This window comes from Vigna unguiculata, chromosome 10 (assembly GCF_037176805.1).
Source record: "Vigna unguiculata cultivar grain cowpea cultivar isolate G323 ecotype 2 chromosome 10, ASM3717680v1, whole genome shotgun sequence".
Taxonomy (NCBI): Eukaryota; Viridiplantae; Streptophyta; class Magnoliopsida; order Fabales; family Fabaceae; genus Vigna; species Vigna unguiculata.
Genome location: NC_140801.1, coordinates 45,101,781 through 45,127,415, shown reverse-complemented (window position 1 = coordinate 45,127,415; position 25,635 = coordinate 45,101,781). Strand labels below are relative to the sequence as shown.

Here is a 25,635-nt window from a genome sequence, read left to right as displayed (position 1 = left end):
TTCTTTGCATGTCATATAACTTGTTTTCTTGTTTTCTTAGGTAATGTCTTATTAATAACAGGATCATGTGGAATCTCATCATTGATAACTGATATATCTTCTTTTTTGGTACTTTCTTTTTCTTATTTGATGTTTGGATGCACTTTCTTGCTTCTCCAAATTTTATTGTTATATTATGCAATTTTATTGTTGCTTCAATTGATTCGCTTGTTCTCTGCAAGTAAAACTCCTGTTTCACCAAAGATAAGTGCCAAGATTAGAAAAAGAAAGAATATAATATTTGACTATCTAGCATTATTTTTTTAGTTTAATTTAGTGCCAAACTGTTTGTTGCTTATGACTGATAGCTCAAGAGTCTGACAAGTTACAGAATTGGTTGTATTTTAACATATTAGCAATGTTACCACACTCCTTAAGCATAACATTTTGGAAGTTAGATTTGTTTATTTTATACAGGAACTGATTTAATACTTGATTTAATAATACTCATTGTAACGTACCCTTATTAGATTGCGTTGACAATTAGTCCATTAAAGACTAAAATTCAGCAAAGAAAGCAAAAGACTAATTCTAAACAATTTATTAAAGTTTTTTTTAAAGGAACAAAATCAAAAACTTATTGAAAATTGTGGCTGCCATGGCTTGTAATTAGTATATCTCTTTTGATGCTTTCTTTTTCTTATTTGATGTTTTGATGCACTTTCTTCTTTCCCGAATTATATTGTTATATTATCCAAGTGTATGTGTTCCTTGTTTCTTTATAATCGGAGTCTGAATTATTTTGGATTGGAGATAATGTGTTTGTTTCTACCCAGAAAACTATGTTGTTCATTGCCTTGTTACTCATACGGATACACTGTTGAGTCTGACCATGCAAATACCATATATATGTTTAATGATATATGTTTGACTATAGCAGAACTACATAATGAGTTGGATGACTTAAAAAACAAAACCTGTAAGCTGGGTTGATGGTTTAATCTTTTTTACTTATGTGTAGAATTTAAACACACAATTGATCACAACAACAACAGCAGAAAAAGTTACGTAACCAATATTTTTTTAGAAAATAAATTTTTAGCAAGGGCCTAGCCCTTATTAATATTAATATTTTCTTAAAAATAAAAAAGGGACGTAACCAATAAGTCTGAGTTTCACCGTTGTTTTTGTGAGATAGCTGTGACACTCTTGTTATAATGAATTTGCTATCCATTTTAAGGAAGGGCTTTAGAGGAAGGGTTTTGTTGGAAACGTTTTTTTCTTTTTTTGCTTTTGGTATAATAAAATACATCTTAAGTCCATTTAAATATGAGGCACATCAAACAAGCTCTAAGTCAAAGAGAAACGTTGACCCTAAAGTGAAGTCTGTCACTTAGTTGCATCCTTGTATGCATGAAATTAGTGACAATATGCATGAAATTAGTGGCAAGAAAATAAAAAAGTGTGAATAAAATTTGGCTGAAGCTATTTGGATACTCCTTCCACAATAAGTACACTTGGATTATTCTCATGTAAACACTTGTGATTCCTGTGTCCATTCCAATCCCAATTTCCACTAGAGTAGTCAAGGTAAAGAACAATCTCATCAGTATGACATTTCTTGAAATTTGCCGTAACAATTCATTTCAAAACTCATCTATATTGACCATTTATCCTTTTTCACTCTATTTGAAACATGAAATTCTCAAATATAGATCTACTTATTCTTCAGTTCTACTAATAATATAAAACTTAAAACATAATATAGCCCATTATTTAAAGTTACAAACACAGTCCCTTTCTAGACTTTCTCCCACGGATAATATGTTGTTTTGAATGGATATTTACCAAGTTACACGTTGACTAAAGTGAATAAAAGTGATAAGGTTTGAGAATTACCAACGCAACTTAATAGATCTATATGAGAGTTGGCTATCTGTCATTGAAAATTTTGTCTTTAGAAAATTAAGGATTAAGTATGTCTTTCGTCTATGAACTTTGAATTAAAATTAAAATTCGTTTTTGTCTGAAATTTTGATATATTTTGCATTTTAAACTTAAAAAATGAATGAATAGTCATTTTAATCCAATTACGTTAACTTTTTTTGACGTGTTGAACGCATCTCTAAGCAGATATTGAATCGAAAATGTGTCAAACGTTATAAAAAAGTCAAATACTAACATAAAACACCAACACCTAAAAAAAATTAACGTAATTAGGTTAAAAAGACTGTATTCATTCATTTATTTAGTTCAGGGACCAAAATGTATTGAAGTTTCTGACGAAGATAAATTCTAATGTTGGGTCAAAATTCAGAGACTCAAAATATAATTAACCCAAAAATTAAAAAGAGTGTTTGCAATCTTGTTTACAATTTTTTATTCTAAAATTTTGTCCACTGAAAAATTATTGTACCAGAAGATTATATGACCCTAAAAAAATTCCAAAAAGTCAATGGCAAAGATAAAGATATACGAAAAATACTTAATATTGTTCAATAAATATAATATAATTTAATTAACACGACGATAAAAGTTTAAAGATTTAAAAATAAATTTTACAAATTAATTGATAATAAATTAATTCTAAATTTTAATATAATTTTTACAGTAATTCGTACTTTATAAAATCTTTCTCATAATTTTTGAAAACTTTATCTATAAAAACCAACTGAATCCATGAATTATACTTTAATTATACTTTCAAAAATGATATTTAAACAAAATTTCTGGACTCAGTTTTGACATAAAAGAGGTGGCACTGTAGTTAAGTTTTTTAAATTGATTTTCATTAAAAGTTTTTAATTCTTGCATGTGCGGACAATTTTGGAGGCAAAAGAAAAAAGCATCGTGTTTTGCAGAGAGAAGACAAAGGCATTTTGTTTTGCTGAGAGAAGGTAGAGGTGACGAAAACACATCGTCGAGAATAAGGGTTTCCGTTGTCGTCATCCATGCCCACGGTCGTTTGTGAGTTTCCTTTAATTTTATCTCACAACTTTCTCACACCTTCATCATTTCTGGGTTGGTAACCCAATCATGATTTGTTTATTTCTTTGGCACCGAGAACCCACAACTCAAACATCGAAATGTTTGGTCTGTGTGAGATTCACCAGATAAGTTGAAACATTGGGTTTATTTAAGCAAAATGGTCAAATCTTTGGGTAGTAGGAATCATTGCAAGCAAGGAATGCAGTAAGAGTGATTACAAGGTTGGGAGAATCAAGTTTTTTTAGTGTTGTTGTTGGAATCTTTCCTTCGTCAACGTTCATTTTTTTAATGCAAAAATACAAAACTTAAGTGTTAAGACAAAATGTTCGTTGTCATCATATCATAGGACAAAACTATAAAATGTTCTTAATATTATGAACATCGCTAAGCAGGTTTTTTGGATGGTGTAATGAAAAGATGTCCCTTAAAATATGTATGAGGTATGTGGGGATTCCTATTGGATTAACTTGTGAGTTATTCTTATTATTTTGAACATCAGTTGCAATAATTCAATGGAAAATAAAAAACTTAAGAGTCAAGAGAAAAATGTTCATTGTAATCATATGATAGCACAATAATATTTCCAAGACTACTAAATGTTAATTGGATAGGGATAATGGAAAAAGGTCTCATAACTAATGATAGATTAAGTGGGGAGTTATGATAGACATTTTGATCTTGAGTTATGAACAACAAAAGTAAACTATTTCCATGACAACTAAATTGAATAGTAGCTTATTTCGATGGTGAACATTACAAATTATCCCATAAGTATTGTAAATGGTATGTGGGGAGCCGTGTTGGATTAACTGGAGAGTTATTGTAAATTTTTTTTATTATCAGTTGCAGTAACTCAAAATATGAAACAAAAACCGGTACTGATGACCAAAATATTCAACATAACTTTCCACTTAATTGTTCTTCACTCCTCACTTTCAAACATAGTAACTCGAAAATTCCAAAAAATCCCCATGGCCACATTACCCAGTATTTAGTGTCATGGTCATGGAAATGAATTTGTACTCACTAGTGCAGTAAGGGCTTTCTGCCCCGGTTATTTTCCACATTTTGCCTCGGGTCTGGAACCGAGGCATATTGGGGCGAGGCCAAAAGGTACACCCGAAGCCATAGACCCAGTTTTATGCCTCGGTTGTTTTGAAACCGGTGCCATATACACAGCTTTCTGCCTCGGGTCAGTTAGGACCGAGGCCATAGGTGATAAATATCTTTTTTAATTCAAATTTTTGCAGGCCACCATGCCAGACTGAACCTCACCCTTTTGCTTACTCATGGCTGCTGCAGAGTTATCACATCACATAACCAAAGAAGAAAAAACCTTAAACAAAACACAACACACTTGCTCCACCTTAAGCATTCTATAACATCAGCATTTTATTTGGTTACATAGAATAGGGATTTTGATTCATTGATTCATTGATTCATCCCATTGATGTTCTGAATGCTAGAGATAACCCCTTGCGTGCCAAGCTTCCCCTGTCCATTGGCCACCATACTAGTAAAAAGTTGTTTCCACTAGGAAGCCCCAGGCAACACAACAACATCATCGTCTTCGGCTCCTTCAACAACATCAACTCCCATTCCCAAATCCTTAACCTGGTACTCTGCAAACCCACCTGGTCGGAAATCCCCTTCGATCATTCTCTCCCCAAATATCTCCAACGCTTTAGAACCCGCAGCACCCTCTCTGATACCCTCCACGAACTGCTTCAAGTCCAACCCCGCGTGCTTGATCACCCTGCATTCAAACCAAAACACAAACTGCAGGAGAGTAGAACAACCCAAGATCTTCTTCACCAGCAACAACAAGCCCTCAAGTGCCCTCGCCGCGACTCTTCAAACACCAAGTTCTGCTACTACAACAACTACAGTTTGTCACAGCCCAGGCACTTTTGCAAAGCCTGCAAGCGATACTGGACCCGAGGTGGAACTCTCAGAAACGTTCCCGTTGGTGGTGGCTGCAGAAAAAATAAGCGTCTCAAACGTCCAAACGGTGACGCTTCTGCTAACTCTCATCCTTCTACCTCCAATTCAAACCCTCCCTCACTACCCCACATCCTTTCTCCTGCAGTTCGTTCACGGCGGCGGCTTGCCTGATCTGCTCGTCCACGGAGGTCTCCGCGACCAGGCGGAGGACCACGAGGCCATAGTTGGGGCGATCGGAGGCATCGACGAGGGAGGATTCGACGCGGCGGCGGGGCTCGGGCGCCAGTGACAGTGTGTGGAGAAAGCATTCCGATAGGAATTGCAGAGTCTGAGGGTTCCACTCCATCGCCAGAAAACTTTGTGAGAGATTTTTGGGAGGGCTCGTGCTCGAGGAGAGAGAGAGAGGCGCTGGTGCGGGGAGGAAGAAGGGTTCACGAATTTCGAACCCTAAATAAAGAGTATGGCTTCGGTTGTTAGAGGAACTGAAGCCATTGACTCCCTTTTGGCACCGGGTCTCCTTGGACTGAGGCCTATACCCCTGACTTCCAACAACCTTTTGGCTTCGGGTCCTACTGGACCGAGGCCTATACCCCTCTTTGGCACCGATTTTGAGCGAACTGGGGCCTATACCCCTCTTTGGTTTCGGATATTTGGAGAACCGAGGCCTAAAACTTGGCTCTAATTGCAAAAATGTCACCGCGCCATTATATGCTTTGGTTTCTGGCCAACCGAGGCATATAAGGCGAGGTAAAATGGGAATTCTGCACTAGTGACTATGTTATGGTTAGTGTGAGGATATTATATTCACAATGAAGTTTGATTTATATATAAAAATTGGGTAATGAAGACCCAAATAGTCATCACAACTCCCCGCTTACTACTTCTGTACTTCCTATTTACGAACAATATCAGGATTAGCACAATTTCAAAAAGGTCTACCATCCACATAACCAGTAGTGAATGTTGTCGTACTGACTAAATTTTTTATGTACATAATGTACGATGCATGGATCATTTCATAAGTGGCGAGTATAAAGTAGATTAATGGAGAGTGGTGATAAATCCCGTTGTTGTCGCTTGTGGTGTGATGTGGATGAAGTGTTCCCATCGAGGAGTTCTTCAAGCCGTTGTCTCCAAAAAGCTAGACATAGGAGTTTTCGCTTCTTTTTGCCAAAAACTTTTCCCTTTTGCCTTTGTGTCCAAAACTAACGCACATGCCACACTTAATTTCATTTAATGAAATTCAATTTGAAAAATAAAACTGTCTTGCCACATCATTTTGGTTATACTTTTACTCGAGAATGTGAATAAATAAAAGTAGTTGTAAAAAACCAACTACTTTAAACTTTAATCAAGCTTGTTATATGCTGAATATAACTTTTATTTGTATATAATGCAAACAAAATTACATGATTTACACAAATGTCAATATGAGTGAAACACTTGTACGATATATGATGTAAAGTGTCTTTATTGGTGTAGTTTTTCATTCATATTACATATGATGAACCCAATTGGCACTATAGGTAAAAAATATGATGTCCAACCTCATATTTTCTTCTTGTAATGCATGCGTAATATTTAACAAATATATTATGATTCTTGTTTTAATTTTTATTATTTGACTTGTATGTTTTAATATTCTATATAGGGATCATATATTTTTATCATAGAATAATTAATTTTTTAACATTAAAATTAAACAGTTAATTTTATATACCATCAAATTATCTATACTAGATTTACTAGCGAAAATTAATGAAATATAGATTATCTAATATAGATTTACTAAGTTAGATATAGATTAACAGTTGTTATATATAAAATAAACTAAACAATCTACGGTGATAAAAATAATATACACAATAAATAAATAAATAAATATATATATATATATATATATTATTAAAATAATAAAAATAGTATATAATATAAGTAATAATAATCAATAATAATCATAAAGTAATGTTATATATATATATATATATATATATATATATATATATATATATATATATATATATATATATATATATATATATATATATATATATATATATATATATATATATATATATATATATATATATATATATATATATACACTAAAGACGACAGTTTGTTGTTTCAAAATCTTGAATTCGTCATTAGTTAAATTAGAATTAAAATTTTAAAAGATATAATTACTAAAATTTTTTTTATGATGAATAAGTTATAGTTAAAAATTAATTATAAAACATATATAATATAAAAAATTACATGTATAGGAAAATATTGTTCTATAAAAATAAGATTTCACATTCAAATAGGTAGAAGAGTTGAATAATTTTATGTTATTCAATTATTGAAGATAGCACATGAAAAATATGTAGAAACCAATAGTTTGTGTTTTATTTCCACCGTTTCTTCACTAAATAATACAAAAACATATAAGAATTGAGAAAAAAAATGCATAGTTTGAAAAGAGATTTTTTTTTTTACAGCAATAACTTTGAAAAGCAAATTAACCAGACACCATTGAAGAGACAATACAAAAAATTATATTAATTTTCTTCCTCTATTCATGTCACCAATTTTTTTATTCTTATTATGTGTTCATTTTTGTTAAAATTAAATGACTTGTATTATAAAATAAATGTTAAAATGTCTTTTTGGTCTCATTTTTGTCAACTTTTATTAAATAGGTCCCAATTTTCGTTTTGTACTCAAAAGGATCCTAATTTCTGTCAATTTGATTCAATTAGGTCCTAACGTCATTTAAATTGTTAACGTTTCATTGTGCAGTTGGCATTTATGTGCTACATGTCGCATTAGTAAACCTGTGTGGCAATGTTTTAAGTTTAATGAGATGTTTAATCATATGTTTAAACAAATTATTTTAAAATAAATGAAAAGGAAAAGTAAAGAAAATAGAATGTTTAAAAATTCTTTGTCTTGGTCTTAGGGTTTATAAAAATTTAAGAGGGCATGTTCTTGCTCGTGATTAGAATGTTAAGCTTGTGTGAAATAAGTTATGTCTCAGACCCAATCATCTTCTTCATACTGTAATAACTGTGTGCAGCATAGGGTTACCTCGTCTTAAGGTGGGGGGCATAAGATTTTGGGGTTAAGACCGATTGTGGAGAAGTTACAGTTCTACGGACAACAAGAACTCCGAAAAATGTGGGTAGAAAGTTCTTGGGTTGTGCTAACTACAAGGTAAGATTGATTTAATTGTTATTCTTTTGGGTATGTCTGATTTGATGAATCTTCTAATTTTTGTTCGTTTTGATGTTTTTCTGTTCAATAACAACGCGAGAGTGAAGTTGGTGTTTGGTGTAATTTTTTCAAATGATGATATGAAGACGTTGATGAAGAAAAAGATGTTATTATCGTCGGCCAAAACATGAAGATACAACATCTGGAGAATGTAGTTATAGGGTTCTTAAAAAATGGTTCATTATATTAGCAGGAGTGGTTTGTGTTGTTAGATTGATAAATGTAGTGATGTTGTCCATGATGCTTAAAAATTGATAGAAAAGGGTTGTAACTGTGAAAGTAATGATGTACAAACCTTTCCAAAATTATCGATGAATTCAGTTATTTATGTTCTTTTAATTTAATGTAATATAGATTATCTAACATAGATTTACTAAGTTAGATATAGATTAACAGTTGGCATATATAGAATAAACTGTATAATCTACGGTGATCAAAATAATATACACACACTATAAAAAAATTATTATTTAGTGGAGGTTTTTTTTTTCGATCTATGGAGATTTTTACCTTCTGCAAATTAATTTGTTGGGATTTTTTAAACCTCTATAGTTAGAGTTGCCACAAGCTATTTGGGGAGGTTTTGAGTGACCTCTGGTATCCGAGTTATATTGCAGGGGTTATTTTGTGTAGGGTTTTAACCTCTTTTATTGTTGTCTATTATTTTGTGAAGGTTTGAAACCTCCTTTATTTGTAATTACCCACTTGCATTTATAATTTATTAATTAATGAAATTATCTTTATAATAATAAATAAATAAAATATGTAGATTTGTAAAGTACACAAAAATGAACCAAAATTAATTTTATTGATGATTTGATAAAGTATTAAAATTTGAAATATAAATATAAAAAAAGTACATAATGTTGAAAAACGAAAATACATAATGTTATAAATATAAAAACTGAATATAAAGTTTAAAGCTACTCAAACAAAGATTAATCTATTGATCCCTTCATTGTTCTTCTTCCTATTCCTCTATTGATTCTTTCTCAAAAAGAGAAAGATAACTCTTTGAATAGGGTTTACATTATTAAGTGATGAATATTTTTGGAGAGAGTATTTCTGGAGAGCAATGGCAACAATTTCTTATGCTATTAGAAAGTTCTATCAGTAACTTCGATACCTCTGATGCAAGTCAAATGCAAGGATCCTTGAACATGGCTTTCACAGATCATGGTGTCTAAAAAACATTTTCAAATCAAATTATGTAAATTATAGTGTTAGTTAAACTGCCTATAGTCCAAAGCACAATATTATAGTGAAAAACAATGGCCAGAGCCATCGAGTACTTCTAAATTAACCCACAAATAACAATGACTTATCAACACTTGCTATATTATTAGCATGAAAGCTCACATGTTGGATAATGCTAAAAGCATCTTTGATAGCCAACAGTATGATGGCAGTACAATTTTGGTCTCCCTGCAAAAATCATTATTAAAATGTAAACAAAAAAAAAAACACAACTTTAAAGATCTAGTAAATTTATAAAAATACATCATGAAGAAGATTCTAGGGAAATACATCAATGTGTTAATTTCACAAGAAATGGTAAAGAGGATACGTAGATCACTAACTTTTACCTTTGATTTGATCATATAACTTTTCACAAAGAAAATAGTCATGTTTATTTTAATCTGTAAATAGATTATTTTTAATCTTTGCAATTTTAGAGGATAAAAAGTAAAATAGAAAAATAAAACTCATGTGCATACATATGAACTAAAAATTATTGAATTGATATTTATAAGAATCAAAATAAAATAATTCTTCATTGTAGAAATCTAAAGGAAAAGTTTTTAAAACTATAAATGATTAAGCCTAAAGTTAATATTACTCTATTATAGCTAAAAGACAATAAGAGATTAAAATTAACATGACTGCAAACATGACAGAACTATGATTTCTCAAGTAACATGAAAGAGTTCAGACATTAGGCAATTGCTAGCAAAAGGGCATTATGAAGTTTTGAAGTCAATCTTTTTCATTCTCCATTGACAACTAAGTATATTAATAGTTCTTTTAATTTCTTCCTGATGGTAACTTAATTACCTGGTGCAGTGGTGCTTTCGGCACGAATACCATTATTTCCATTAATTTCATGTTAAGAAAAGAAAGTAGTAGTTCAATTGATTTCCATTAATCTTATGTATAGTACCTGATATCCTCCCACCGAGTGAATAACAATGCAAGCATTAGCAAAGTCAATAAGCCAATAAGGCTCATAAAATCCAAACCCTTTTAAGAATCTCTAGTGTTTGATTTCCAAAAGTTGCATATCCAAAGCATCCACACAAGGCACAAACAGACAAATTATGATTAAGTAGAGCATGTTCATACAATTAACAAGGGCATTTTTCAGTCTTAATAGAAATGCAAAAATCCTCACCTCATGTTTCTCCATTTCTTGTTTCCACATAGCAGCGTCCCAGAAGTCAACTCCCATGGCTCTGCAATACGTTCCCACTTTTAAATCGGTGTGCTTTTTCACGACTTCAAATTGCTAAAGTGTATCAATAACAACAAGTTAAAAAGACAAAATACAAAATGCCAAGAAGCAAAAGTACTGATCCATCACAAGACAACTTATGATTAAGTAGAGTAGGTTCATACAACTAACAAGGGCATCTTTTAGTCTTAATAGAAAGGCAAAAATCCTGACCTCATGTTTCTCCATTGCTTGTTTCCACATAGCAGCGTCCCAGAAGTCAACTCCCATGACTCTGCAATACGTTCCCACTTTTATATCGGTGTGGTTTTTCATGACTTCAGATTGCTAAAGTGAATCAATAACAACAAGTTAAAAAGACAAAATACAAAATGCCAAGAAGAAAAAGTATTGATCCATCACAACTATAAGAAAAATGCTTATTATCTACGAAAATTTATCTATGAAATATGGTTCATAGATAATTTTCTTTTATCTACGAAAGTAGAATACATTATGTACGAAAGTTTCCTAGGTAACGATAAAATATATTATTAACGACATTTTGATAGGTAACTATAACAGAAACTTTTCATACGAAGTATTACCTACAACATTTAGCGTAGACAATAAATATCATTTAAAAAAATATAAAAATTATTTAAGAAAATGTTATTTACAATATAATTTCATATGTAATCTTATATAATTAATTTTTTTATTAAAAATATGTTTTTAGTATATAGCTTATTGTAAAACAACGTTCAGTCGTTCATCCTCTCACTTTGTTCATCTCCTTCGTTTGATGCTCGTTGTTCAATATCTCTCTCATTGCTCACTGATGCTCATTCTTGTTAATCCTGCTCATCGAACGTCTCACTACAAGTTGTTCATCAGAAGCTCACTGTGGTGTTCGTCCCAGGCTGATGCTCACACTTGTGCGAACAACTAAGCGAACAATTGTGTGAACTATAGTGCGAACGATAATAGTGTGAACGATCGACGCTCACGCTCACGCTCCCAAGTTGACGCTCACACTCTATATCTCGACCCAGCTCGCGAGTGTTTGAACGCCTTTTTTCGTGAGGAAAGCAGAGATCGAACCCAATTCGAGACTGTGCGAATGAGGTTTACAGAGTGGGGTTTTTTTTTCAAAAAGAAGAAATTGGGGTTTTTAGCAAGTAAGTGAATGGTTTAGGGTTTTAGATTTTACATTTTTTTGGACAATTTTATTCGATCTTCCACTTTTTCAATGTTAATCTTAGTAACAATTTAATTTTAATGTAGGGTCTGTTTTATGAAAAAACCAATAATTGCTATGCTGAACTGACTATTTATCCAACCTTGCATCAACAGCACCAAGTACTTTCCCTTGTACAAATCTCACACCCAATACACAATTATGTTCTTGTAGTCTCCCAACTTGGCATTGTAATTTGAGTCCATTATATGTTGGTGGCCTTGATATCTTTATGGAGAACCCTCTTCTCACACCCATCGTGAAGGTAGTCAAGTGCTTGAGCCACCTCATGAATTAGGGGTGGGCAAAAAATCTAATTTTCTTGATCCAATCCACTTTTGCTCCAATCCAATCCATTTATAATCCATTTTATTAAAAATCTAATCCATTTAAAATCCATTTAATGGATCTGGATTTCAATGTAATCTACATTTTATATATTTTACGGATTGGATATCCATTTTATAAATCAAGATTTTTAAATATGGATAATCCAAAAAATCCAATCCAAATTTTCAATTTAAATTCTTAGTTGGGTTAGACTAAAGGTTGAGATGGACTATGCTAAATTCAGACTAGGACGGGCCTTGCTCGACGACCTATACGGATCGGGCAGACCCGACGAGCATAAGAAGTTGGGCGGGCCTAAAGATATGAACGGGCTAGGTGGGCCCGACAAATCGAACGAGTCGATTGAGCCCAACGATCCCGAAAATTCGAGTGAGCCCGATGAACCGAACAAGGCAGCCTGAAAATCCGAACGGGCCAAGCAGGCTGGAAGACCCGAACGGGCCAAGCGGGCCCGATGACCCGAATGGCTCAAGCGAGCTCGAAGAACCGAACGGGTCAGCCAGGCCCGAAGACCAGAACGGGTTAGGCGGGCCCGATGACCCGAACGAGTCAGGCAGACACGAAAAGCCGAAAGGGTCACGCGGACCCGAAGACCCGAACGAACCAGGTAGGACCAATGACGAAAACAGGTCAGGCTGCCCAAAGACCCGAACGGGTCAGGAAGGCCCAAAGACCCAGATGAGCCCGATACCCGGACGGGCTCGACGACCCGAACGAGCCCAAAGACCCGGATGGGGCAGACGACCTGGACGGGCTCGGTGACCCGGATGGGCCCGACGACCCAGATGGGCCCGACGACCTGGACGGGCTCGACGACCCGAACTGGTCTAACGACCTACTTGGGCCTTACGACCCCGATGGGCACGACTACACGAATGGGCCAGAGGGGCTGAACGATCCGGGCGATCTGGACGGACCTATCAACTCAGACGACCTAGATGGGCCCGACAATGTGGACGAGCCTGACGACCTACACGGGCCTTACGACCCAGATGGCACGACGACACGAACGGGCGCGTCGACCCGGATGGGCCCTACGACCCAAACGGGCTCGACCTCCTGGACAAGGCCTACGACCCGGATGGGCCCAACGACCCAAACAGGCTTGACGACCCGGACATGATCGAAAACCTGGATGAGCCCGACAACTCGGACGAGCCTGACAACTCGGACGGGCCTGACGACATTGACGTACCCGACGACCCAGACGAGCCCCACGACTCGAACGTGTCTCACTACCCGATTGGGCCCGACTGTTTGGACGGGTCCGTCCGGGTCATCTGGCCCGTCCATGTCGTCGGACCCATTCGGGTCGTCCGACCCGTTCACGTCGTTGAGCTTGTTCGTGTTGTCGGGCCCGTCCGGGTTGTCCGGCCCGTTCGGGTTGTCCGGCGCGTCCGGGTTTTCCGGCCCGTCCGGGTCGTTGGTCTCATCCGGGTGATCCGTGCCTTAATGACACAAGTTTTAAAAAATTCAATTTAAATTTCTTTTATAAAAAATGGATTCTGGATTTTGAACTTGATCTAAATATGTGGATTGGATTTAAATCTTGATCCAAATATTTGGATCTGGATTTTAAAAAAATCCAAACTACTTTTGCTAAAGAAATGGATTTGGGTCAAAAATATAATCCAATTATTTGGATATAAAATGGATGTGGATTGGATCATTAAAAATCCAATCCATGCCCACCCCTATCATGAATCACTCCGAGCCTAGTTTCCCAATCCAATGTTATGGAATATCCTCCTCCAAAGTCATAATCATTACCAAAATTTGTCACCAAAAAGGTAGTTGTTTAGGCTGCCATTAGGCATGAACTCGTAGGCAAAGAGAAGCTTTATATTCTCATAGCATCAACAAGTTAGTTTCACCAAATTTTTGTGAAGGCTTCCAATTGTTGTTACTTATGCCACAAACTCTTTCTTCCCTTAGCGTGAGTTCTTGGAGACTCTCTTTACAGCTACCTCCTTGTTTTCCAATAGCCGCTACCCGCGGGTACGGCTATTTTTGATACCCGCATGATAACGGGGCAGGTACGGATATCATAGTATCCGTACCCCTGGATACCCGTACCCGCTAAACTTTAATTCACAAAAAGTACCCTTATATATATATATATATATATATATTAGTAAAAAACATTCTAGCCTAATTTTTTCTAAGTTGCACATCTTGTCTTCTGTCTTCATTCTTCAAACTTCAAGTATTGGTACGTTGTCTTCTTCCAAGTACACCCATTGACATTCTTCTCTTTCCTTTACTTGAAATTGGGCATATACATCAAATCCTAGATAGATAATGACGTTTATGGTACACTTGTTGTCAGATGATGAAATCAAAATAAGAATACTTGGCACGTGGCAATTGAGGTTTATTATTTGTTTATTTTGTTTATTTTTTAAGAATCAATTGGAGAAAATGGACTTTTTGATCAAAACACTAATTAAAGAATTTTAATTGTGTTGAATGTCATTTTATATTTACTTTTATAATTATTTGGACTTGTGTGAACTTGAATTTATTTGAACTTTATTTAAAATTTATGATAGTGATGTATTTTATTTTATTTTATTTGAATTTATGATTAAATATTTGTTTTTTAAATAAATTTGTAAATACCCGCGGGTACCCGTGGATACTCACGGATATGAAAAAAATAGGCGGATACCCGCATAACGGATACCCGACGGATATGGGTACAGGTACGGGGCAAATATTTATCTAGCGGGTAGGGTACGCGGGAGCTACTACCCGTACCCTACCCGCCTCGTCGACATCCCTAGTTATGGTTGTTTATTACAGTATATTATTACAATATATTTCTTATTTCATTTTTTATGTGCAATTTAATAATAATAAATTAATGTACTAAAATGTGGATTTTAGTTTACAAATTTAGTTTTAGTATTGTTATGAATAAATAAATCTGAATATTTAAAATATGAAGTTGTTAAAAAAAATTAATGTTGATGTTTTTTTTAAACACAGATTCATGTTTTGTGTGTGTTTTTTAAATAAGGATTGATGTTTGTTTGAGTTTTTTTAGGTTAGTAAATATATATTTATTAAAAGAGATTGAGAAAAATAATAAATTTTTTTGTATTATCTACGACATTTAGTGTAGACAATAAATATCATATAAAAAAATATAAAAATTATTTAAGAAAATGTTATTTACAAGATAATTTCGTATGCAATCTTATGTAATTTATTTTGTTATTAAAAATATGTTTTTAGTATATAGCTTATTGTAAAACATCGTTCAGTCGTTCATCCCCTCACTTTGTTCATCTCTTTCCTTTGATGCTCGCTGTTCAATATCTCTCTCATTGCTCACCGATGCTCATTCTTGTTAATCCTGCTCATCGAACGTCTCACTACAAGTTGTTGATCAGAAGCTCACTGTGGTGTTCGTCCCAGGCTGATGCTCACACTTGTGCGAACAACTAAGCGAACAATTGTGTGAACTATAGTGCGAACGATAATAGTGTGAACGATTGACGCTCACGCTCACGTTCCCAAGTTGACGCTCACACTCTATATCTCGACCCAGCTCGCGAGTGTTTGAACGCCATTTTTCGTGAGGAAAGCAGAGATCGAACCCAATTCGAGACTGTGCGAATGAGGTTTACAAAGTGGGTTTTTTTTTTTTCAGAAAGAAGAAATTGGGGTTTTTTCCAAGTAAGTGAATGGTTTAGGGTTTTAGATTTTACATTTTTTTGGACAATTTTATTCGATCTTCCACTTTTTCAATGTTAATCTCAATAACAATTTAATTTTAATGTAGGGTCTGTTTTATGAAAAAACCAATAATTGCTATGCTGAATCCACCTCTTTGGAGACTCTCTTTACAGCTACTCCTTGTTTTCCAATAGCCCCTTATACATAGTTCCAAATCCACCTTGTCCAAGCTTGTTTTCAAGGCTGAATCCATAAGTTGCTTTCGTGAGATCCCTTAGCCTAAACTTTTTCGGAGCCATAGAGGAGTATTGAATCTGTTGTATGGAGTTGATGTTGTTTATGTTGATGCCGACATGATTGTCAGGGGCATCTTCTGTGAAATTGTGTCCTGTGTCAAACTCCACTACTATAGGATAGCAGCCTGTGAAGTTCCATTGGAAGTAGCATTTACAATGCCAAGCCATTGTCTATCACTGTTTTGTGGGACAGTCCTATCTGAAGTTAAGATAAAGGCCAAGCCTTCACCACCAAGGGTAGTTTCTGGAGTTGTGTTGAGCACAAAAGTGGTGTTGAAGGAACCAATAATTGAATAAGAAAGAAAAGAAAGATTTTATTAAGAAGAAGAGCACAAGAAATAGGAGAGAAATATCGTCCAAGGATTTCCTCTTTACGAATGATTTTTCGTTTCAAAAAGAGTCAATGCTCAATCTACAAATCAACATATATCCATCCACGTTTCCCTTTACTTCCTCCTATATATTTAACTCATTAACTCCCCCTTGCCCATGACTTAGATGCTGCCCCTTTTAATAATTCTAGGAAGTTTGAACTTTAATCCTTCCTAAAGTGCACTATTTAGAATTTAAATTTTGGATAACTTCTTCATTTTGTACCAACATATCAATGTTATGACTGCAGTTTGAGTAGTGAGGAAAAGGAAAAACATAATGGTATACCGTTTCAGTTTTACAAGATATATTTGTTCTGTCAGGTTGAAGTTACAAGATATACATGATACTAATTGATCCTGATTACCAAAGATAATTACTGACACTTCTTTTGACATTTTATTCCTTTGAACTTGTTATCCATCATGAAAAAAATGAATCTACTCCTTTTAGCTGATATTTTTTTGCTTTTTATGATTTTATGTTGAAACAGGTTGGTCGAATGACATTGGTGGGCTGTTGGCTCTTGGGTATACTGTTGTGGTTAGTTATAAGCGTGCATCGACAACTGTCAATAATGGCAAGGTTACCATCTCTTTTGAGACCATTGATGTTCTTGGTGAGACATTTATATGGTGATGAGAGGAACTAATAGAAATGTATAGTTTTTTCTGATCCCATTAGACATGTTCTATGTAAGATGCGATCGTTTTGAGGACTCACCAGTCACCATGTATTTTATGTAAAGCATCTTATTGTAGATTTCATTATACTTATTGTTGTTTCTTTTTTTTTTTTTACGAAGGGTCTAGTCATATAGTAGTATAAATAAGGGTTAATTCTTATATCATATTTAAAATACCTTATTTTCTCATTTTTGAGGATTTTTTATCCTTGCACTGTGAACTCTTTTTTTGTTTTTACAGTTTCTTATATGAAAGACTTTCCATGGTTTCTTCCATTTTGTTAAATAGAATTTTTTTTTTATACTTTCTGCTCAGTCTGATTAAGCCTTGTCTGGTTGATAATATGGTGAGTTACTTATCTGAAAAATTGAAAAAAAAATCTCAGACTGTTGGAACGGAAGCATCAAGGATGGGTATTGATGAACCTTGGATTACCAAATCATATCTGGAAATGATTCTGGAGAGAAAAGGTAGGGATTGGGATGCTCTCCCTTTAATATAGTTTATGCACATTTAGTTAATTCAGTTGTTTTCCTTACAAGTGATGATAACTGGTACAACATGAAAAATATTGTGTTTTGAAGAGTGTGAGGACAACATATGGCCAATTACCTTCATGACTACTTGAATTGTTTATTTCCAGTAGATTATCTTAATTTTCTAGACTAGTGCAAAGATAAGAACATTTGTACACATATTTAATCTTTTTTTAAAACAGTTCAATATAATTAATTTGACAAGAGGCTATGAAAGAAGCAAATATTGTGCAGTGAGTGGTTTAGAGAGTTGTCAAAGCATGAAGGGGTCCAATAAAATGTGGAGAGCAGAAAGGGATATTTGCTATGTTGTAGTTATAGATTTAAATTATAGATATATTATAGTTATAGATTACAAATTGGAGAGAAGTTGCATTTACTTGTATTCAACTTCTCACTTCCATTTGTAGGTGTACCTCGTCTTAGTACTCCACCACTTGTGTCTAATACTACTGAGGCTGGTAGTCAAGAAACAACGATCATTGCCCCAAAACCAATACGCGTTACTCCTGATGTTGTTACTGGGCTTGAGGATTTACCTCAGCCATGGACTCGATCACCAACAAAATCTAAAATGGAACCTGTTGTGGCTGCATGGCATTTCATATCTTCAGATTCCTCCCAGCCTGACAATTCAGTCCTAGGTATTTTTCCTTGAATTGGAGGATGCAAATAATTTTGTAGATAATGCCTTTACTTTATGTATTTAAAAGAATGTGCACATTATATTAATTATTCAAACAACCATATTAAAGAAAATAAGAGTTTTCTTTTTATGTAAACAGTGAATCAAATGTGATCATGTCAATAGTTTCAGTATTTTGTCAAATACACATAGTTATGAAAGATTTTCTATCCATCTAAGAGTTATCTAGAGATCATACGATCCATTTGCATATATATATATATATATATATATATATATATATATATATATATATCGACCTCTAATTAAAATTTGCAATTAGATTATTTATTATCTCTGCTTTTTTTTCTAATTCCACAACAAATAATTAATAATAGAATAAAAATATTTAATATTCGTTGATATTGAGAACAGTACAACATCAAACAAAAAAATATTTAACGAATTAAAATAAAAATTCAGTCTACTTTTTATTTAATATGTTTAATTGGTTGAATGGGGCCACCCAGGTTAGAATAGACTAAACATTAACCCACCTTTTCGAAAATTTATTGCATGCAAGGGCTCACAAATAGACTATACATTTTTTATTATTTAAAATTTATTTAAAAACTCAAAAAAATATTTATATCTTATTGCTTAACTAATAACTCTCTCATCTGATGTTATAATTCATAATAAAGTATTACATTTGTACACTTGATGGCAACAAGGTTGTTCTTTCTAACATCTTTAAAAGTATTAAATTGGCAATTTTGTAGCAGTTTTGGTAAATTCTTAGTGTTTTTCTCACTTGTGATGCGATTATGCAGGGACAAGAAAGTGTGTGATGGATTAACAGACGAAAGCATGGAATCAATGTGTGGAAGGTCTGAAATTCAACAGTGTGACTTGTGATCTGTACATTGCAGATGCATACTTCGGGCTTCTAATGGTAGGACCAGGTGGTGGAGTGGCTAAGCAGTTAGCCACTTCTGCAGAAGGGGTTCCGTTTAGGTTCACAAATTCCTTGGACATTCACCCCAAAACCGGTGAAGTTTACTTCACAGACAGTAGCATCCTATTCCAGAGAAGCTAAATTCTGAACCCATGTTAACTTGTTAAAAATTCGAATGCTTTGTGAGTGATTACAGTGTGTTGTGCTTTGTGTGAACGAATGTGCATGTAAAAGTCATATTGAGACTTTTCTTTTGGTTACTGCTGTACTGAATAATGCTGAATCAATTTTGCTTCATCTCAGTCTCAGCATGCATTTTTAACAGTAGTAGTTCTGATAGAATCACTTATCTTGGAGAAGTTGTGCTTTTCAGGAGGTCCAAGTGGGTCTGTGAAGACTAGTTTGGCTCATAAAATGGCAAATATAATTGGTTGTGAAGTAGTTTCCCTGGGAAGCTATTATAAACAAGTAAAGGATTTTAAATATGATGACTTCAACGCACTTGATTTATCTTTGGTATCTAAAGTAAGGTAATTGAGCAGTTTAGATGAAGTTGATTGGGTCACTCTGCATGATATTGATTGATGTCACACGTTCAAACACATTACTTTTTATGAATAAAAATGGTTTTATTTCTTCTGAGGAATCAATCTTTTTTAGTAATTATTTTTACCATGATATGTTAATTTAGTGTCACTATTTTTAGTTCCCATTAATTATTACCCTACTTCATGGTTTGAAGTAATAAACAACTTAATATGAAGCATTTGCTTTAGAAGATGTAAACCTTTGCATGGTTGGGGACAAACTCTGGTTAGACTTGATCTACTTATGAGCTTTGTTTGTATAATTTTACAGAGTCTACATGTCCTAGCGATTGCTCCAAAACTTGTCCTGTCAATTGCCCAAAACTCTTATCCCTGAATAATATGACAATCCAACTCAGTAACACAAAGCCATTAATTACATCTAAAAATCAGTGGAAGTTAAGGATTTAAAGCAAAGGAAATACTCTTTTTAAAAAAGTTGTTTTTTAATTTTGAATAATTTTCTAGTTTATTTTATATTTGTAAGTTTGTAACCTTATATAAATATTTGATTGATATTTAGTGCTAATTTGGAGTTATTAAGGTTCATAGAGTTTCAGAGAATTGAAGCTTGATTTTACTCGTGGGGGAAAGAATTATTACAACAACCTTGATTGTTGTGATATAGCTATATATAGCTAAGAAAGGAAACTAACTTCCAGGAGACTTCAAACAACTACCACTCAGCTTTCAGTTACATAGATGAACAACCAACTGACTTAAAAACTGAAAAATACAACGATTCTAAGAAAAACTACAGGGGGTAGAACTCTATATCTTTTAGCGCTCTCCAAGACCTGTACTTTGATATTATAATATCTCTCTACAGACCTGGTTCTTCATTCACAAGTCTCCATTTCCATTTGCCAAGTAAAGCAAAATTAAAAAATCTCATATCTTTTAAGCCTAGTCTACCCTCTTCCTTATGTTTACACATTTGCTCCCACTTCACCCATGCAATCTTCCTCCCCTCAAACCCCATCCCCATAGGAAATCCCTTTGTATTCTTAACTTTATATCAATTTAAATATTAACTTAAGAATAAATTTATATTTACGTAGAATTAATGTAATATTATCATTTTATATTTTTATATAATATTACATAACATTGAATTTACATTGGAAACTTTTTTTTTTTCATTTAATGTCCTTCGAAACCGAACTTTTCTCATAGTTGATTTTTTTAAACATCAAGCCGTAGATAATATTAGGTAATATATTCCTTCCGTGTGTTTTTAGAATAAATTTCAAAATTAATACATTGAAAATCAAATCGTTTTTAAATTGTGAAAAATTAATCATAATGCATATAATAATATTAATAAATTTTGGATTCAAATTTGAAATCGTAACATATAATAAAAAAGAAAAAAAATGTGATAGCAAACATTAAATTTAACATTTAATGAAAAATATATACAAAAAATTAATTTTTGTAATAAATACTTTATAATATTTCTGATAAAAATATATAAATTCAAATATTCAAAAATTTTCGTTGACCCATAATGATATAATAATATATTAGAAAATATAATAATATGTAATAATGTAAATATAAAATATAATAATATTAATATAATAAAAATATAAGGTAAAAAATAAAAATTATAAATTTTTAAACTTTTAAAGATATGAAAATAATTAACTATTTCAATTTCAATATTATTGCAAGATTAAGATTCATATTGTGAAAATTGGAATTCGAAATATATATATATATATATATATATATATATATATATATATATATATATATATTAACATTTTCTCTAAAAATAATCACCAAACTAAAACTTTAGAATGAAAGTGGTACTATTTGACTAATTAAATCAAAAATATACCAATAAAATTTGAATTTTAACATTAAAAAAAATTGTAAAATAGTGTAGGTTGTTTAACAGATTCTTATAATATCTCTAAAAAACTTTGAAATATTTTTAAATTATAAGAAAGGTTCGTATTTAATAAATTATCAAAATCTGAAAAATGATAAATTGAAAAAATTTAGTGGAAATACATTAATATGCAAAATATAAAACAATAAAAGTTAAAAATATGATATAGAATGTTCCTGCAGAGAACAAACAAGATATGTTAGACACAAGTATTACCTTACCCTGGTTCGCCATCTCCTCAGCAGGCTTCTTTCCGGTTGATACATGTCGCTCATGGATATCTCGGTGTGATCGGGTTGGTCCGGAGGGGGGTTACGTGCAGAAGGGACTCCGAAGCTCAAGTCAGCAAAATCTCTAAGAAAGTCAAATCTGGTGATTAGGGAAGTAATGAATGCGTACCTTTAATTCGTAGGGTCCATGCGTATTTATAGATTAATAATTATGTCTGGCCACGTCATGCGCTGAGCCCTTGTTTGGGCTATAGGTGGGCCTGGACCCTAGCCCAGACCCTTAGTTCGATTATTGTGGGCTTGATGAATCTTATGGGAATGTTCTAGTTTTGCCAAGTCCTTGGTTAGTTTCGTGGAGTTAACGGCCTATGCCGGTTACCCTTTAGCGGCTTAGGCAGTTATTGTTGCTTTGGTTTGTCTGATCAATGTTGCTCCTTAGCGGTTTAGTCCGGGTATCTTAGCATGTGTATGGTAATTGTTATTATTTATAGCCTTGGTAGTTACATGGACGGGTTTTCTAGTTATTATTCGACTAGGCCGGCTAGGTGTGGTACATAAAAAATAAACAAGTAATATAATATTTAGGAACAAAAGCTCTATGGTTCTTAATAATATAATAATAAAATAATATATTAACATATTAGTCCTAATATAATAAAAATAATAGTAAAAATAATTAAAATATGGTGTAAAATAATAAATAAATAATTGTAAAATTTAAATATGAATTTATAAATATTTTTAAATAATTTTCACATATTTTTGACATTTTACACAAACTTAAACAATAATTTAAAAAATAATTTTTATAACATAGACATCGGTATATAATTACAAGTTAAAATTATACATTCTTAAAATTTGTAAAGATATAAAAATCACTAACTGAGCTATGGTTTTGGCCTTGGAAGGTCTTGGAAAATTGGGGCGGAGCTGGTTGTTTTGAAGCGGGAAAATGTCACAAATCTGGTAAATCATCTCCCAAAATCCACTGTTATTGCGTTGATTAGTTGGCCATAGCTTGAAAATGGTAACTGTTTAAGAGATTCCGTTTGTTACCGGTTGCCACTGAGACCTTGTTTAGCTCTGCTTTTGTTGAATGTTAAAGCAGTGCGTGAAGATTAGCAAGATTAAAATGAGAATTACAAAGATGAATTTAAACTTACTCTACCGAGGAAAGATGCAGATTAACACGTTAATCCCAAACAATTGAAAGCAAAACTCCTAAATTAAAGCAGTGTCCACTTTCTCCCACATTCTCCACTGCCTCTGCTGCTCCCACATTTGAGTCACCACCCTGAAAAACAAAAAAAGGACAAACAAAAACATATTCGAAGTTAACGAGTGTACAGTAATGATATAAAACTTTAAAACTATAGATAAATAGAACAAGAAGTTTTTTATGATCTTGATAATGATTTGCGCTTGGCAAGTATTTATTGTTGCTTCCTTTAGATGTATTTCATAGTTAGTAATGTTGCTTAAATTGATTCACTTGTCCTCTGCAGGTAAAATTCCTATTTCATTCACCAAAGATAAGTGCCAAAATGTTTGTTGCTTATGACTGATAGCTTACAGAAAATTTGTTATATTTTAACATACTAGCAATGTTAACACACTCCCTAAGCATAATATTTTGGAAGTTAGATTTGTTTATTTTATACAAGGATTGATTTAATTAATACTCATTGTATAGTATCCTTATTAAATTGCGTTGACAATTAGGCCATTAAAGACTAAACAACTTATTAAATTTTTAACAAAATAAAAAACTCATTGAAATTTGTGCTGTCATGGCCACTAACTTTATCTATCAAAACTAACTGAATCCATGAATTATACTTTTACTCGAAAATGTGAATAAATAAAATAAAAGTAGTTGTAAAAAACTAACTACTTTCAACCTTAATCAAGCTTATTATTGTTATATGCTGAATGTAACTTTTATTTATATGTAATGCAAACAAAATTACATGATGTACACAAATGTCAATATGGGTGAAATTGTTGTGCTATAGCATTTTCATCCGTAAACCGATATCGAATCCTTCACCTAAAACAAATGCTCTTGTTATCAATATTGAAACTCTATACTTTTAGAACACTTTATCTGATGGCATCTATGTTACAAATTAATTTATAATAAATTAAATTTAAATATAAAAGAATTTTAAAATTATTATCGTCCCAAGTTTCAATACAATTTCTAGATGATACAGATAGTTATGTTTTATTAAATCTCTCATACTTCTACTTGAAAATTCATATCTCGGAAATGAATCAGTTTTAATATACTTCGAAATATAAAGTAATTGAATAATAAAATTAACCGTAAAAAACAAGTTCATTAGATTATTGAAGTCTAAAAAACAGTCATACAAATAAAAGTATTTCTTAAGCCCATTTAGCCAAGAGAGACATAAAACCAGCTCCAAGCAAAAGAAAAACATTTGCTCGAAGACGGAGTGTGCCACTTTGTTGCATTCTTGGACTCATGAAATCAGCTGCAAGAAGATCAACCAAAGCCATATAGATTAAGATTCCTGCTGAAGCTGCATTCAAAACTCCTTCCACAATAAGAGCAGTTGGACTGTTTTCATCATAAATACGTGAGATTCCTATGCCAATTCCAATTCCCACCGGAGTAGTCAAGGCAAAGAACAATCCCATTACTGTCACAGATACTCTTTTGAAGTTTGCCTACAACAATAGAACTTATTTATAAGTTAGATCCTTTATCCCTCTCCATTCCTGAGGAGTGAAATTCTCAAAAATACACATAAAGTTGCAGATAGAAGACATAACTACAGAATTAACCATATTTTCTTCGCTAAATTATAATTATTCACCAACTTTTTAAACGATACAAACAGTCTCTATATATATGAATTCCTCCCACATACACTTATAAGCTTATGGATACCATCTACCAAACCATTAGTTGTCATGTATAATGACTAACATCACACAAAAATTGCGTGGTGATTAATAATATAGTTCATCAAAGTCATACATCTAAACAATTTTTTTTTACCTAGGAAATATTTTGATTTAAAAGTTAAATATTTACCGTTGAAAAGTCGTATATGGTCCCACATATATTGTACTTGTAAATGATGGATCAAGCCATTAATTAATTTAATTAAAAAAGTGGGTTAGAAAGCAGGCATGGGATAGTATTAGATAAAAAAAAAACAGGTTCAAAAATCCTGGGTTGTTTGTTCCATACCAACACAACAACACACATGGTCCCAGTCACAAATCATTTCACACAAAGCATCTTGGATCCTCACTCACATATAAGCATTTTGGATCCTCATTCACATATTCTAACGTTATAAAAAAGTCAAATACTAACATAAAACACCAACACCTAAAAAAAGTTAACGTAATTAGGTTAAAAAGACTGTATTCATTCATTTATTTAGTTCAGGGACCAAAATGTATTGAAGTTTCTGACGAAAATAAATTCTAATGTTGGGTCAAAATTCAAAGACTCAAAATATAATTAACCCAAAAATTAAAAAGAGTGTTTGCAATCTTGTTTACAATTTTTTATTCTAAAATTTT

General features: G+C 32.9%; 1 protein-coding gene across 1 annotated transcript; it reads left to right on the top strand.

Annotated features, from left to right (window-relative positions):
- Window positions 1-17,039: 17,039 nt before the first annotated feature.
- Window positions 17,040-19,690, top strand: LOC146883317 (uncharacterized). Its single transcript, XM_085667589.1, has 4 exons — window positions 17,040-17,162; window positions 17,615-17,699; window positions 18,176-18,409; window positions 19,224-19,690. Exons 1-4 carry the CDS (start codon window positions 17,046-17,048, stop codon window positions 19,247-19,249), a joined length of 462 nt encoding a protein of 153 aa, XP_085523715.1. The 5' UTR covers window positions 17,040-17,045; the 3' UTR covers window positions 19,250-19,690.
- The last annotated feature ends 5,945 nt before the right edge of the window (window positions 19,691-25,635 follow it).